Source organism: Rhinopithecus bieti, unplaced genomic scaffold, assembly GCF_001698545.2.
Source record: "Rhinopithecus bieti isolate Rb0 unplaced genomic scaffold, ASM169854v2 scaffold_7212, whole genome shotgun sequence".
Classification (NCBI taxonomy): domain Eukaryota; kingdom Metazoa; phylum Chordata; class Mammalia; order Primates; family Cercopithecidae; genus Rhinopithecus; species Rhinopithecus bieti.
In genome coordinates, this window is record NW_016806198.1 from 5,773,401 (window position 1) to 5,790,191 (window position 16,791).

Consider the following 16,791-nt stretch of genomic DNA (forward strand, 5'->3'; position numbering starts at 1 on the left):
CGACGGGGCGGCGGAGGCGGCGGGGCCGCTAACCCAGCCGGGGGGGACGCGGCGGCGGCCGGCGACGAGGAGCGGAAAGTGGGACTGGCGCCCGGCGACGTGGAGCAAGTCACCTTGGCGCTCGGGGCCGGAGCCGACAAAGACGGGACCCTGCTGCTGGAGGGCGGCGGCCGCGACGAGGGGCAGCGGAGGACCCCGCAGGGCATCGGGCTCCTGGCCAAGACCCCGCTGACCCGCCCCGTCAAGAGGAACAACGCTAAGTACCGGCGCATCCAAACTTTGATCTACGACGCCCTGGAGAGACCACGGGGCTGGGCGCTGCTCTACCACGCGCTGGTGTGAGTACCCGGCCGCTCGGGGCGCCCTCGGCGGCGGCGCGCGTGGGGGCTCGGGGTCGGGGCTGGAGCTGAAAAGTCTCTGGGGTTTAAAACCCACGGATGCTTTCCCGCTGAATGGGAGACCAGACCGTCCTCAGCGCGCGTTTCCGTGTGTGTGTGTGTGTGTGTGTGTATGTGTGTGTGTGTGTATGTGTGTGTGTGTGTCTGTGTGTGTGTCTGTGAGCCGCTCTCGGGGTGTTCCACACCTGGGGCTTAAAAAACGAAGCGTGGTTCCCCTGCTGATTTGGGCGGATGTGTGCGCGCGCGGGTGCGCATTTATGACATCTTCTCGGGGTGTTGGTTTGGAAGCTTAAAAGAATTATGTGGGTTTTTCCAATTAATGTGAGGGTTGAAGAGGATAAAGCGGTTCCTCCCATGAGCGCTGTGTTTCTGTTTCGGGTGGATCCCTTCTGTTGGGGTCGCCACTGAGTTTAGTTGGGGATGGGAGGGGTGCGCACCACCCATAGTGGGGAGTGTGTGTGTGTGTCTGTCTGTTGCTTGCTTGTGCCACCCTTCTGATCGCTGGGTACTGGTACAAAGAAGAACCTGGTGCTGCTCTGACTGGGAGCTGGGACTGGCCAAAATGCATGTCTTAGGATTCCTTTTAGGGAAGTGAATGGGAATGTGTGTGTCTAAGCCTAGACTGAGGGGCTGGGGCTTCACAGAGCCAGGAGGTGAGGGGGCCGGGGACTCTTTTGGCTGAAACATTCCTTGATTTGGGATCTGATATTCCTTCAGCCTCAGTTGCTGCCTCTTCTCCTGCTTTGGCTGGGCTGGAGCACCAGGAATGTGAGGGGCTTGGCCTGGAGGTTTGCGCCCAGGCACTGTTCTCCTAGAAAGAATCTGCTTGCTGGTCCGGATGTAAATGCATGGCCAGAAGGAAGAAGGAACTCCCTCTGCACCTGCCACTGGGGATGGAAAATCCACCCGTATTTGGGAGGGGGGAGAGGATGGCGGGGGTGCTCCTCACTCAAGATTGGAAATCTGTGCTGTCAGCACCCATCTCGGAGCTTGCAGGGCACGTCCAGCCATCAAGCTCTGCCTCCTGGCTCTGGTTTAGTCATCCTGATGGCTGCTTCTAGGAAGCTGTACTGTACCAGGGTTTTGGCAGGGAATTGCCTGTGACCTTGGCAACACCCCCCTCCCCCTCCATCCTCCAAGCGTTTAGCAGTGGATTTTCCTCTCTGTTCTCCTCCAGTTCACCCATGACTGCTGTGGTCGGAAGGGCTCAGGAGCCTCGGAGTTAGTTACATTACCTGCCAGTCTTCCTTGGTTGGAAACGTTTTTCCAGGTTCGGCCACCAGGTGGGGGCGTCCACACAGGACCTCAGACTTAGCAACAGGTTTCTTCAAGGAGGTTACCAAGCCCGGAGAGGGTGCCTTCCCGGAAACTAAGGAACCAGCAGGAAGGGTGGGGTGGGAGTAAGGCTTTTTCCCAGAAACGTGGAATTTGTTGTTTGTATGAGTGTGTGAGTGAGTGAGTGTGTGTGTGAGTGAGTGTGTGTGTATTTGCAGGTGTTGGTCAGGATCTGGCTGGAGATACGGCTTAACAATTGTTCCTCTTTCATTTGCTCTTTTTAGGTGGCACAAAAAAGGATTAAAATACATTCATCTCTCTGTCTCTAGCAATATGTTTAGTTAAATTGAAGTGAATACTGAAATATGTGATAGTTAAAAAAGGCACAAGAAGTTTGTTGAGTGCACACAGTCATACAAGGATTCACATGTCCTTTCACATGTACATCGTGTTCAGTATGTACTGACTGAAAAACCGGGGGATCCTATGGAAGCATGTGGGCTCCCTCTTTCTTCTCTTCCCACCTTTCCCAGCCAGCACCTCCAGCCCTGCCTTGCCCAGTCTGGGGAAGGGAATAGCTAAAGCCGTTACTGACTGAGCCTCAATTTTACTTTGTTTCTAGAATTATTCCATCACCTGGAAGCAGATTTGATAATGCCAAAACCTGGAGCCGGTTTCCCAAAAAGGATCCGGGAAAATTTAAGACTTTGTGAGAGGGAAGTCAGTTACCTAGCTGGGAACTATATATGCAAATACATATATATGCAAATATGCAAATGTACTAATTTTATTTAATTCTCACACAGTACTATTAGGTGGAAATTATTATCTCCATTGTATAAATACGTGAAAACCTCAAGAGAGAAAATCACTTGTCCACGATCACACAGCTAAGGTTTCTGGAGCTCACATTTGAATGCAGTGGGTTCACTCTGTTTCTGAACCCGGATTCCAGTTCTGACCCTCTTCCAACAATTGTGCGACCCTGGGTGTTTTGCTGAGTGTCATTGAGTGCCCCTTTCCCCATTGTTAATGCAGGGCTGTGAGTAATGCCTTAGCCTCCCCTTGCTAGCTCTCAGTTGGCAAATTGCTAGAAATGGGAGTTTAGAATCAAGTTGGGGGCTGGTCAGAACCCGGGAACCCAGTGTTAGGAAAATGGAGGATGAACTGGGGTGGTGGTGGGATTGCGGATTCTGATAAATTGGGAGCCACACAGGAAAACCTGTGTTGAATTGCCATTGAGCTCCTAATATCGAAACATACTTACTTAGTATATGCACAGTACATTCTTCCTGCAGCTTAGGAGGCAGTCCAGTCAAGTGAATATAACCGAAGCTTTCCTTGATGATTCAGGATTTTGAATTGAAATTTATGTTTTCAAGCATCCTTTATCTGTTCTGGGCTGTGGCTAATGGTGCAATGGGTCCAGGAAATTGGGCTTACCATGGACCTACAATTTAGTAGATGCTTCTTTTTTTTTTTATTAAAATGAACCAGGTCCATGAGATGAGATTATTTTTTTCTCCTTCCTAAAGGTAGAATACAAGAAATATGGAAATCAATCAAACCCTTACCTTGCTTCTTTTGCCTCAAATGCTGTATTAGTCTGTTTTCACAGTGCTATAAAGAAATACTTGAGACTGGGTAATATATAAAGGAAATAAGTTTAATTGATTCACAGTTCTGCATGACTAGTGGAGGTGTGGGGAGTGGTCTTAGGAAACTTACAATCATGGCGGAAGGCAAAGGGGAAGACGAAGCCAGGCACATCTTACATGATGGCAGGAGAAAGAGAACAAAGGGGAAGAGCCACACACTTACCAAACAATCAGATCTCCTGAGAATTCTATCAGGAGAAGAGCAAGAGGAAAATCCACCCACGTGATTCAGTCACCTCCCACCAGACCACTCCCACAACATGTGGGTATTACAATTTGAAAAGAGAGTTGGATGGGGACACAGAGCGAAAACATATCATTCTGCCCCTACTTCCTCCCGAATCTCATGTCCTTTTCATATTTCGTGCCTTCCCAACAGTGCCCCAAGGTCTTAACTCATTCCGGCATTAACTCAAAAGTCCAAGTCCAAAGTCTCATCTGAGACAAGCAAGTTGCTTCTGCCAATTAACCTGTAAAGTAAAAAACAAGTTAGTTACTTCCAAGATACAATGGGAGTATAGGCATTGGGTAAATGTTCCCATTGCAAATGGGAGAAATTGGCCAAAACAAATGGGCCACAGGCCCCATGCAAGTCTGTAACTCAGCAGGGCATTCATTAAAAAAGCTCCAAAATAATGTCCTTTGATTCCATGTCTCCATGCAGGCCACCCTAATGCAAGGATTGGGCTTTCATGGCCTTGGGCAGCTCCACCCTTGTGGCTCTACAGGTTTCAACTCCTGTGGCTGTTTCCATGGGCTGGCATTCAGTATCTGTAGCTTTTCCAGGCACACAGTGCAAGCTGTCTGTGGATCTACCATTCTGGGGTCTGGAGGACGGTGGTTCTCTTCTCACAGCCCCACTAGGCAGTGTCCCAGTGGGGACTCTGTGTGTGGGGGTTCCAACCTCACATTTCCTCTTGCACTGCCCTCACAGAGGTTCTTTATGAGAGCTCTTGCAGCAGACTCCTGCCTGGACATCCAGGTGTTTCCATACCTCATCTGAAATCTAGGTGGAGGTTCCCAAAGCTTAACTGTTGTCTTCTGTGCACCCACAGGCCCAACACCACACAGAAGCCACCAAGGCTTGGGGCTTGCACACTCTGAAGCAATGGGCTGAGCTGTACCTTGTTCCCTTTTAGCCATGGCTGGAGCTGGAGTGGCTGGGAGACAGGGCACCAAGTCGAGCAGCTTCACAGAGCAGTGGGGCCTTGGGCCTGGCCTAGGAAACCATTTTTACCCCTTAGGCCTCTAGGCCTGTGATGGAAGGGGCTGCCACAAAATTCTCTGACATACCCTGGAGACATTTTGCCTGTTGTCTTGGCTATTAACATTCAAATCCTCATTACTTATGCATATGTCTGCAGCTGGCTTGAATTCTCCGCAGAAAATGGGTTTTTCTTTTCTACCACATGGTCAGGCTGCAAATTTTCTAAATCCTTATGTTCTGCTTTCCTTTTAAATATAAGTTCCATTTTCAAACCATCCCTTTGTGAACGCACATAACTGAATGTTTTCAGAATAAGCCAGGTTAACTCTTGAATGCTTTGCTGCTTAGAAATCTCTTCCACCAGATACCCTAAATCATCCTCTGAAGTTCAAAGTTCCACAGATCTGGGCAGGGGCAAAATGCTACTAGTCTCTGCTAAAGCATACCATGAGTGACCTTTACCCCAGTTCCCAATAAGTTCCTTGTCTCCATTTGAGACCACCTTAGCCTGGACTTAATTGTCCATATCACTGTCAGCATTTTGGTCAAAACATTCAGTAAGTCACTGGGAAGTTCCAAACCTTCCCACAATTTCCGATCTTCTTCTGAGCCCTCCAGACTGTTCCAACCTTGCCTATTACCCAGTTCCAAAGTCTCTTCCATATTTTCAAGTATCTTTGTAGCAGTGCCCCAAACTCCAGGTACCAATTTCCTGTATTAGTCCATTTTCGCCCTGCTATAAAGAAATACCTGAGCCTGGGTAATTTATAAAGGGAAGAGGTTTAATTGACTCACAGTTCTGCATGGCTGGGGAGGCCTCAGGAAACTTACAATCATGGCAGAAGGGGAAGCAGGCATGTCCTACGTGGTGCCAGGAGAGAAGGCAAGAGTGAAGGGGAAGAGTCACACACTTATCAAACAACTGGATCTTGTGAGAATTCTATCACGAGAAGAGCAAGGGGGAAGTCCACCCCCATGATTCAGTCACCTACCACGAGGCCACTCCCGAAACGTGGGGATTACAATTTGAGATGAGTTTTGGATGGGGACACAGAGACAAACCATATCAAATGCCCATCCCCTACTTTCACCTGGTGACTCCACTTCACCTTGGCCCAGCTTCCCGAGGCATAGAATTTTGTACCTTGCATTTGATTGATCTCTGCTTGTCTGCCATGTTGAGCTGAGAGCTACTCGAGAGTGGGAGCTGCTTACTCTCCTGTAGCCTTACCACTCCCCAGCAGGCTGCAGAGTGCATGGTAGATACTAAGTAAGCATTTGCTGAATGGATGCATGCAAGAATTCTCTAAGGATTCTGGTTAATCAAGACTTTGCTTCTATAGGTTTACTATTATCACAATAACAGTAAGTAGTCAAAGCCAGCATTACAGGACTTTAATTATGAGAATAGTTCTTAGAAGTCCAAAAATGGACTATGGGGAGAGAAAACAAGATTGGAGACCATGCTTTAACTTGAGTGAGGGTGATCACTTCTCTGGTATTTTTAACCTTATGGCTGAAAGAGATTCTGATTTTATGAAAAACGTGCTGGATTTGGAGTTCACATCTGGACTGCTTTATGTCTCTGTGACTTTGCAGGAGTCAAGTTAGGGATGACCTGTAAATTGAGGATGATTACACTACCCTATCACAGGGTGGTTTTTAGGCTCAAAGAATAGTGTATATGAATGCAGTTAGCCCAACACTAGGCACTCAGTATACATTAGTTAATTCTGAATAGGGATATCCTTAAAAGTCATACATACCTGACACTGTGACTGTCCTGAGCTGTCCAGGGACTCCCCCTTCCTTGCCTGTTAGTGAAAAGATGCTGGCTTCATCTTGGCACTCATCTCATTTGGCACTGGATAGGTATCCTGCTGCCCTGACCATCTTGCCACAGCCAGCTGTGATCAATCACTCTCCTGTTGACAAACCAAGGGAAAATGATTACAAGAAATACCCACTGATTGCATTCTGAGGTATGCTGGCTCCAGGGACATCTGGCAGGCAAGACTGGGTAGTGAGACACATGGAGCCAGCAGCTGCTCTGGAACATAAAGGGCCTGCCTAGTAGACTTAGCATGTTGACAAGAAGATCTATTGTCTTCATGATGGAGGAGACACTGAATGCCCACTTAATGCTGTCAGTAATGCAGAGTCTTCCCAATTTGGAGGTAAAAAATTTGGGCTTCCAAACTTGCTTGCTTCTTATAGCTGGTATGGTCTTGGGCAAGTTGCTGTATCTTTGGGCTTCAGTTTCTTCATCTGAGAAGTGTTATCAGTAAGTTATAGGCTCTTGTGGAGCTAAGAGCACTTTACATGGAAGAAACATTCAGTATTAGATATTTGTGGTGTTAATGTTAATCAGTTAATAGATATTTCTTAACACTTTCTCTGTACCAGGCACTCTTCTACATATTAGGGATATAGAAACGAACAAACAAAACAAAAGGAAACAAAACAATCTCTACCTAATGGAACATATACTCTAGGACAACCTTGTTAATATTAGCAGAAGTATCAGAATTTGGTCATCTGTCAACCTCCGAGCCAGAGCAGAATGAATCCCTCCAGCAGTATCTTAGCCATGCCTATAAACTACAATTCATTACTGAAGTAACATCAGTTTTTCTCTAGACAATGCTGATTTCAACTATCTTGGCACTTGCATTTCCCTGACTCTATTTAGTTCATTCTCCTTTTCAGCTCCCATGTATTTTGTTCTTTCTCATCTACCACTTGATGTTGGTCTTCTTAACCATTCTCAATCAATCCTCACCTTTTTTCATCCCACTGATCTGTCTTTGCATTTCCTTCCTCAGTATTGCCAATTTCCTTCTCATTTTGAGAAGCAAGGTTTTTGATAAGTTGTCATTCTTTATTCAGCAGTAAGAGCATGATCTTTGAAGTCAAACGTTAGTTGAATTTAACTCTGCTGTTTCTTCTGTGTAACCTGGAATAATTTGCTCAACCTTCCTGAATTTCCATTTCTTTATTTCTAATATGAAGATAATAATGCCTACCTCCCAAGGCTGTTGTAAAAATTTTTAAATTGATGGATAATATTTGTACATATTTATGAGGTACGTGTGCTATTTCATTGCATGCGTAGACTGTGTAACAATCAAGTCAAGGTGTCTGGGGGATCTGTCACCTGGAGTATTTATCATTTCTGTGTGTTGGGAACATTTCCAGTCCTCTCTCTTAGCTGTTTTGAATTATACAATACATTGTTGTTAACTATAGTCACCCTTCTCTGATATTAAACTTTAGAACTTATTCCCTCTGACTATATGTTTGTACCCATTAACTAACCTCTCCTTTTCCCCTACTCCTGCACACTCATCCTTCCAGCCTCTGGTATCTATCATTTTATTCTCTACTCCATGAGATCAATATTTTTAGCTCCACATATGGGTAAGAACACATGATATTTGTCTTTACGTGTGTGGGTTATTTCATTTAACATAACAACTTCCAGTTCCATCCAAGTTGCTGCAAATGACATGATTTCATTTTCTCGTGGCTGACTAGTATTCCATTGTGTACATATACCATATTTTCCTTATCTGTTCATCCATTGATTGATCCTTAGGTTGATTCCTTACTTTATTATTGGGAATACTGCTGCAGTATACATGAGAGTGCAGGTATTTCTTCGAAACATTGATTTTTTTTCCTTTGGATAAATACCCAGTAGTGGGATTGCTGGATGGTATGATAGTTCTATTTTTAGTTTTTTGAGAAATCTCCATATTGCTTTCCATAGTGGCTGTACTAATTTACATTCCCACCAACAGTATGTAAGAGTTGCTTTACTCGGAATCCCCATCAGCATCTGTTATTTTTTGTCTTTTTAATGATGACCATTCTAACTGGGGTAAGATGATATCTCATTGTGGTTTTGATTTCCATTTTCCTGATGATTAGTGATATTGAACATCTTTTTATATATCTTTCGACCATATATATGTCTTCTTTTAAGAAATATCTATTCATATCCTTTGCCCACTTTGTAATGGTATTATTTGTTTTTTAACTGCTGAATTTCCTGTGTATTCTAGATATTAGTCCCTTGTCGATGAGTAGTTTTCAATTTTTTCTTCCATTTAAGGGGTCGTCTCTTCACTCTGTTGATTGTTTCATTTGCTACATAGAAGCTTTTTAGTTTAAAATAGTCCCATTTGCCTATTTTTTGTTTTGTTGCCTATGCTTTTGAGGTCTCGGGCATAAAATATTTGCCTAGACCAGGGTCCTAAGGTGTTTCCTCTATTCTCTTCAAGGATTTTTATAGTTTCAGATCTTACTTTTAAGTCTTTAATCCATCTTGAGTTGATTTTTGTATATGGTAAGTCATAGAGGTCGTTCCATTATTCTGCATTGTTGTGAAATTTGAGATGATGGATATAAAACGCCTAGACATGTCATCATTGGCATTTAGTAAATACTTTCTCTCTTTTGCTTCTCTTCTTGATCATATCTAATCTGCTGCCTTCTTGCAACCCTCATGAAATCCATGCACACTCCCCTTGATCATCTCAGGTGGCCATCCGTATTGACCTGGAGGGTGAGCAGTGGCTCTCTTTTACAAATGAATAAGAGAAGTTAGGTGATCTGCCCAGGCTCTTAAAGCTACTGAAGTGGCACAGCTGGGGTCACACCTGAGTCCTCACTCTTGTGTGGTGCTTCTTTCACCATGTCTTGGTCTACTCAATAGAAGAGTAACAAAGGGAGACCAGAACTGTTCCCTCCTGGGTCAGGAGTTTGACAACTAGCTGCATTTCTGACAAATTCCCAGGGGAAACCAATGCTGCTACTCCGCTGACCACCCTTTGAGTAGCCAGGCCTCTCAAACCTTGACATGCATGTGAATCACCCAAGCAAAAAGGTACCATAAGAGAGAAATCTGGCAGACTCCACCTGAACAAAAGTAATCAAACTTGTGTATAATGAGACAAACTAACCCATCCTTCTGGTGTAATTCAGTGGAAATGTACAACATACCTGCAGTGGTGCCTAAAATGATCTGAATCTAATCATAAAGAAATAATAGACTAATTCAAATTGTGGGGCATCCTGGTGGATATCTGGCATGATCTCTTCCAAACGCTTCATGTCATGGACAAACAAATAAATAAACAAAAGAAGATGAGGAGAACTGTCTCAGTTAAAGGAGGCTAAAGAGACACAACAGCCAAATGCAGTGCTTGATTCTTGATGGGTTCCCATTGAAAAAAATAAATAACAGAGGATACTATATAAGGATAATTAAGAAAAGTTGAATATGGCCTCCATGTTAGATAACATTATTGTATCAAAATTTAATATATTGAGTTCGATCATTTTATTGTGGTTATGTAAGTGGATGTTCTGTATTTTGAAGAGATGCATGGTGCAATAGCTAATGGTGACAAGTCATGATGTTTGCAACTTACTTTCAAATGGTTCAGCACACAGACAGACGATATGAGTGCGTGTGTATATATACACACACAATACACACACCCAGAATGAGAAAGAGAAAAAGAAAATGTAGCACACATACTAACAATTGGTAAATTCAGGAAAAGAGAATATATACGTATGTTATATTATTCCTTTAACTTAAAAAAGTCTTTTAGAAATAAAAAAGTTACAAATAGTTTAAAAAGAATAAAACTCAACACACACAAACACGCAAAGCACATATATGACAGGCATTGCCCTCAGGTGATTCCAACATGAAGCCAGGCTGAGAACTGTTGGCTGAGCTGCATGGGCTTTCTTGGATTCATGGATTCTGTGTATAGACTTTCTTGCCAAACTTTGTGCCAGCCTGTTGAGGGAGATGAGCCATAGTTCTTTCTCTATGGAGAGAGAGACTGGAAATGACTAAATTTAAAGAGTCTAGCGAATGCAATGATAGAATGCAAATGAGGAACCTCAGGAGAGCAGGAAAAGGAAACATCACTGACCTTACTGTGTTGTATCAATGGAGACTTCTTCAAGGGAGGTTTAAGCAGCCGAGAATGAGATGAAGATACTACTGTTTGTCCAAGTGATGCCTGGTCTCCCTCTCCTGCTTGGAGAACAGAATGCAAATTTTCTTCAATTTAATGCTAAATTATTCTTGCATTATTTGGAAGCTCCCACTTTCAAGTTTATATTCATTTTTTAAAATTCCATAAATGTTTAAGTTTCATAAATCAAGCGTGATCCTATGGTATTTTCCCACTGATCAGGGTCTTTGCTCCTTTTTTCTCTTTGGTCTGGGTCTGGAGGTCTTCGCAGAAAGCAAACAAGATTTGTTTCATCTTTTAACAAGTGGGACAGTGTCTCTTTGGTCTGGGTCTGGAGGTCTTCACAGAAAGCAAACAAGATTTGTTTCATCTTTTAACAAGTGGGACAGTGTCAAGGGAATCAAGGAAAAGGTCTTCAAATGTGGACTGAATAAAAACCCTTTTCAGATGCCATGCTCTGTAATTCTGGTTTTGGGTAGCCCAAGACAGCTCTGGGTTTGTCAGAGAACACTGGGTGAGCTTTCAGGAGAGCAGCATTAACTATGTAATTTGGACACTTCACTTACCATACAGTCTGCAAAATGGGCATTGCAATACCTGCTGCATATAATTGGTGTAAGAGTCACAATGTATGAGAGAACGTGAGTGCCAGCATCCTGAGGTTGTATTTTCCTAAAGCTGTAGAAGGATCAGGTGGGCCCCATAATTAGGACCTTGTCTATATTGGGTTCAAGCATCTGCCTGTGCACAAATTTGCCACATTTCTGTCTGTGTTGCATCACCTGATCATCACTGCTTGCTTTTATTGGGCCTCTGTTAACCGTATACCTCAGCACCTTTGTCTGTAGGGATGTTAGCTTCCCCAAGGTGATCACCCCTTAGAAGGACGAAGGGAGCCGTAGGTTTGGAGATAAGAAAGTTGAAGTCAATGTCAAGTTTTGAGGCCCCCTCTGATTTTGCAGATGTCACAGGATGCACATCAAATCCCATCCACATTGTAGCCTTGTTGGATGGGACTTTTCAGTCTGCCACAGAAGGGATAGAAGAGTTGTTTGAAGTGTTTTCTCTAGGGAACGAATTGGGTTAAAGCTCAAGAACAAGACTGCTTCCTGCATGTAGGGTATGACTAAGTAAGAGTGAGAACTTAAGCAGCTGGCTCATAGGGTATCCATATGTGGGCTCTGGCTGGCTTCCTTCTGAGGTGGGCTTCTCTCTATACTGAATTCAGACCTCAGGGCTGGGAACCTCTTCTCCTCTCCGTGCGTTCCTTTTTATGAGTTATGTAAAATCATCTGCACTCTGCAAGAGTGTAACAGTTGGGTTGAGCCCTTTAAAACCAGCATATTAGTAATAACTAATGCTTTTACATCATTTCACAGTTTATAATATCACCTTTTGGGCAATATCACCTCTTGGGCAACACCGCCATCTGTTCAGTGTCAGGGTAACCTGCTTAAACAACTACAGCAGGTGCCTGCTTGCAAATCACCAAACCTGGTTCTCCTAAGCTGGTGTCCTACCCAAAGGCAGGCAGGCAGGCTATGCATAGAACTTCTTTGTCTTTGACCCCTTAGGTTCTTTGTAAACTCATTACAGCAGTTTAAGTTTATTTCTACCTTGATGGTGTCTTCTTGCAGAGATGGAGTGAAATCTTATCCAACAAGACTTGAAAGTCCTGGGCTAGGATAATATACTCATCTAGCCCAGGCCATGTGTCCTAATGGAAAAATCGCTTAGCCCAATCAGACTATTCATCTCTCTCCTTCTGCCTGTCCCTACAGTCCCAGCTTCTGCTTCATCTCACTCCATATCAGCTGTCTTATGTATCAGCTATGGATGCTTCTCCCCCGGTAATGCCAGTCTGAAAAATGAAACCAGCAGTACTTAATAATCAGCAAGGCTAATCACACTAATCAGCAGTTACTTTGCAGCAATTTATGGGATTTATGGTCCCGGCACAGAGAGAGGCACTTGACAGCTTAGAAAAATCAGAGGCTGTTGGAGCTGGATGGGAACTTTGAGAAGAGGAAACAGAGGCCCAGGGCCATTTAAAACTTGCCTAAAGTGGTCCTGCTAAGGGGAGGACCCAAACCAGGTCTTCATGCAAGGCCGGCATCCATTCAGCCACACTGGCCTTCCCACGTGCCTCCAACAGCAGTGTGTGCCATCAGATGAGTCTTGTTTCCTCTGGGTTCACAGCTGCCTTAGGTTAAGTCCAATCCTGTCTCAAGTGTAGTTTTGCGTGATGGAGTCTTTCACTTCATCTCAGAAAAGCTAGGGATATTTGTTCAGAATGTTTTCTTTCAAGGGCAAGATGAGTTACCACTCAGGGCCACATTTTCTTATTGATCCATGTGAGGTGAGGTGTTTGTTTATAAATGAACAGGAGGAGGAGTAAACATAGGTTGGGCCGAGGGATCAGGCATCCCTACATGGACTCTTGCCAAGGAGGGCTTCCCTTTCTGTGGAAATCCCAGAGCTAAGATCTGGGATTTTTCTGTCCTTCCCCTGCCTCCCATCTAGTTCTCTACCAAGAGTCCTATAAAATAATCTCTGAACTCCATTGAGCTCAACCTTGAGTTGCGACATTCAAAACCTCCATGTTAATGACAACTAATGTTTTTCCACTGGGTGGTTTATAAAGTCACCTGTGGGGTAGCACCATTGTTTGTTCCATTCATAGAGACCTGATTTATTTTTATTAGTAACAGCCACTTACATTTATTTGTAGTGTTATTTCTGTGTGCCATGGGCTAGGCACTCTAGATGGTTCTAAGGTGTGGCTGAGAGCCCAGGAAACACCTGCTCAGCCACCAGGAAACCCAAGCTGTCACCTTGAGTCTTCTGCTGATTTGCTCTGTAGTCTCTGTAACTCATTTTACTTCTAGTGGCCTCAGTTTGCTCATCTGAAATATGGACCTAATTTTCCCTGCCTTCCAGGTTATTTAAAGGGTTAAGCGAAACCACGGAGGACCGGACCTTGACCAACAGAGCATGGGGATGAGTGCTGGCATTCTCTCGGTTTGTGTTTCACCAGAAGCCGACACTGAGACAGGGGGCTCAGGGCATATGGTTTATTTACCACATAGTTGCTCTATCTTATTTTCATTATCTCCCCTTTGAGGAGTCTTTAGAGACTTTTTTCCCCAATTGCCCCCACCCATGAAATGTTAATATTACTGATACACTGTGTATATCTTTGTAAACTGTGTGTTTATATGGGCTTGCTATATAAAGTATAAAAATAGTAAGATTTTTTTCACTCTATCCTCCCAGAACCAATTTTGCCTCCTGGCATGCAGTAGCATCGCTACTGAGAATGCATGATTTAGGAGGTGATTCCAAGAAAAATTGGAGAATTTAGTAAAATCGGAGAAAGTAAGTGAAATAAGAAAGGAAAGAAGTGGATTATAAGCGTGTATCATTAAGCAGGTTACCATGAGAGCAGTTGAGGCCCAGTCTTCTTAGGGACCCTGGATTGTGATCTAGAACAGCCTGGAATGGTCCTTGAACTCCAGCCATGACTGTGTTTAAGAGTTGCTCCCGGGGGCAGAGAAATTTCTTATACAAACGTGCAACGTTTAGGCTACTTTTGGCAGGGGCTCAGAGTGAGTCCTGAGGAAGTATGGGAAGGGCTCCAGTGACAAATGGTAGTCGTCCTCTGGTTCGTAAGTAAATAAAATACTGTGACTTAAACCTCACAATATGTGGCTCTGTTTTCTCAGTGATTCTTAAGTAAAGGAAGTCTTGAAGCCTAAGGGTTGTGATGATTCTCTAGTGTTTTTTCCCCTCATTAATTTTCAGTTAGGGTTGTCATTCAGGAAAAAAATGAATTAAAAGTATTTGTAAATATGTAAATTCAATGCCTGGTATCTAATGACAGCTGACCTTTTTAAGCTCTTACTATGTGCCGGAATTATAGTGTTCTCAGAAGCACCGCAAAACCTGGTCACTGCCTGCATTATCCTTTGGGGAAAGGAGCTTTCTCCTTGTTAATATTATGGTATGGTCACATATTTGTAATTCTCACCAAATAAAACAGGCAAGTTCTTTCCTTTTATTTCTTTATGTCATTTATTTGTTTTATTTCATGTATTTATTCATTTTTTAGACAGGGTCTCCCTCTGTCTTCCAGGCTGGAGTCCAGTGGTACAGTCATGGCCCACCACAGCCTTGACCCTCTGGGCTCAAAGCAGTCCTCCCGCCTCAGCCTCCCAAGTAGCTGGGACCACAGGCATGTGCCACTATGCCCGCTATTTTTTTTTTTTTTTTTTTTTTTTTTGAGATGGAGTTACGCTCTCCCTCTCAGGCTGGAGTGCAGTGGTGCGATCTCGGCTCACTGCAAGCTCTGCCTCCTGAGCTCATGCGATTCTCCTGCCTCAGCCTCCTGAGTAGCTGGGACTACAGGCGCCCGCCACTACACCTAGCTAATTTTTTTTTTGTATTTTTGGTAGAGATGGGATTTCACCATGTTAGCCAGGATGGTCTTGATCTCCTGACCTCATGATCCGCCTGCCTCGGCCTCCCAAAGTGCTGGGATTACAGGCATGAGCCACCACATCTGGCCTATGCCCGCTGTTTTTTTTAAATTATTTTTTTGTAGAGACGGGGACTCACTATGTTGCCCAAGCTGATGTAGAACTCTCAAGAGAGTTATTTTAAATAAACATGGACAACTTCAATCCTGCTGACATAATTCTGAGTGACTTGTGATACTTCAAAGAATGAAGAATCTTACTAATTTATAATGTGAGATACATTCGCATTTTCAAAACAAGATTAAATTAGATATTCCAGTTGCTCTTACAAACACATCTTTTGTGGAGAAAATGACAGGATCTTGGTTGTAAACGAGGTTCTGTGACTTCCGCCCTTTGCTGGAGTTCTGGTTTCCTGGGGAAGTCATTAACATTCCTCTTCACAGTTCTGGAACACGAAAGGAAATGTTGAGATTTCTTTTTTAAATTCCTCTTTTTGTGCCATGACTCGAACATATCTTGTTTGGGTGGGAAAACATTTATTGGAAAAAATGTAATCCTTTAGGTTTTGTATACATACACTGATCAAACTCAAGACATGCTGACTGATCACTCAGAGGCCATTGATTTCAGGCCTAGCAGATGCCAGACCTTAGGCTAGGAATAGGAGAAATAGGGGTGAATAAATCAGTTTCTGCTCTTGAGGGACTAATGGTCAAATAGGTGAGTAAATAATTGCATAATGGTGTGACACTCACTCTGATATATGCCGATACTGAGTTCACTTGGAGATCAGGTAAAGTTGTCAACACTGTTTAAGTGGATCAGGGAAGATTTCCATCAAGTAGATTTCATCGTGTGTACAGGATGGAGACCATTTCCTCCTTCATTTTCTAATGTACGGCCTTGACCATGAAGAATCCAAGGTCTGGTTTTTTATCACACTGAAGGAAAGTTGCTGAAAGTGATACAAAGGAAAGTGGAATCATAAAACCTGAGCTGGGTGAACCTTGAGTTGTGTAAGGCGAATTGAAGACTTGCTTTCTAGTGGCACATTCCATACATGCAAGCATCCATTCTCTGCATTCCAGAGCCTGATACGACAGGTGACACTCTGGATACAAAGTCTTTTTGCATGAATGGACGCAAGGCCAGTCTCCAAGGAGTGTGTGGCTTCACTGATAAACAGACGTGGATAGAAGTACTGGCTTTGAAGTCTGACTGTGTCATTGTTTGACCAGTAACCTTGAGTAAACCATTTAACCAGCCTAGACCTGTGTGCTCGTCTGTAACGTGAACTTGTCTGTGCCCGTGGTAAGGATTAAATGAAGTGGCTGTAGTACAGACTTATGGGCTTATAGTAGGTATCAGATAAATGGCCATTCCATCCCTGTTCTTTTCCAATTCTGCTAATATAAAAATGATGTCAAGCTATTCTGAATAGCTGGGATTACAGGTGCCCGCCACCACACCCGGCTAATTTTTGTATTTTTAGTAGAAACAGGGTTTCACCATGTTGGCCAGGCTAGTCTTGAACTCCTGACCTCAGGTGGTCCACCCACCTGAGCCTCCCAAAGTGCTGGGATTACAGGCATGAATCTCTTGAACCTGGGAGGCAGAGGTTGCGGTAAGCCGAGACCGTGCCATTGCACTCCAGCCTGGGTGTCAGAGGAAAACTCCATCTCAAAGAAAAAAAGAAAAAATGATGTCACTGAGTAAAAGTAATGCTGAAGTCAATATGGTATTGTAACTCCTACCCTAAGGTTATGCCCT

General features: G+C 43.9%; 1 protein-coding gene across 1 annotated transcript in view; it reads left to right on the forward strand.

The window, feature by feature from the left end:
- KCNQ3 (potassium voltage-gated channel subfamily Q member 3) overlaps positions 1-16,791 on the forward strand; it is a 361,701-nt gene that overhangs the window by 1,205 nt on the left and 343,705 nt on the right. Inside the window, exon 3 of the mRNA XM_017875181.1 lies at positions 17-338. Coding sequence (XP_017730670.1) covers positions 17-338 — 322 coding nt within the window. The remainder of the gene's footprint in view (positions 1-16; positions 339-16,791) is intronic.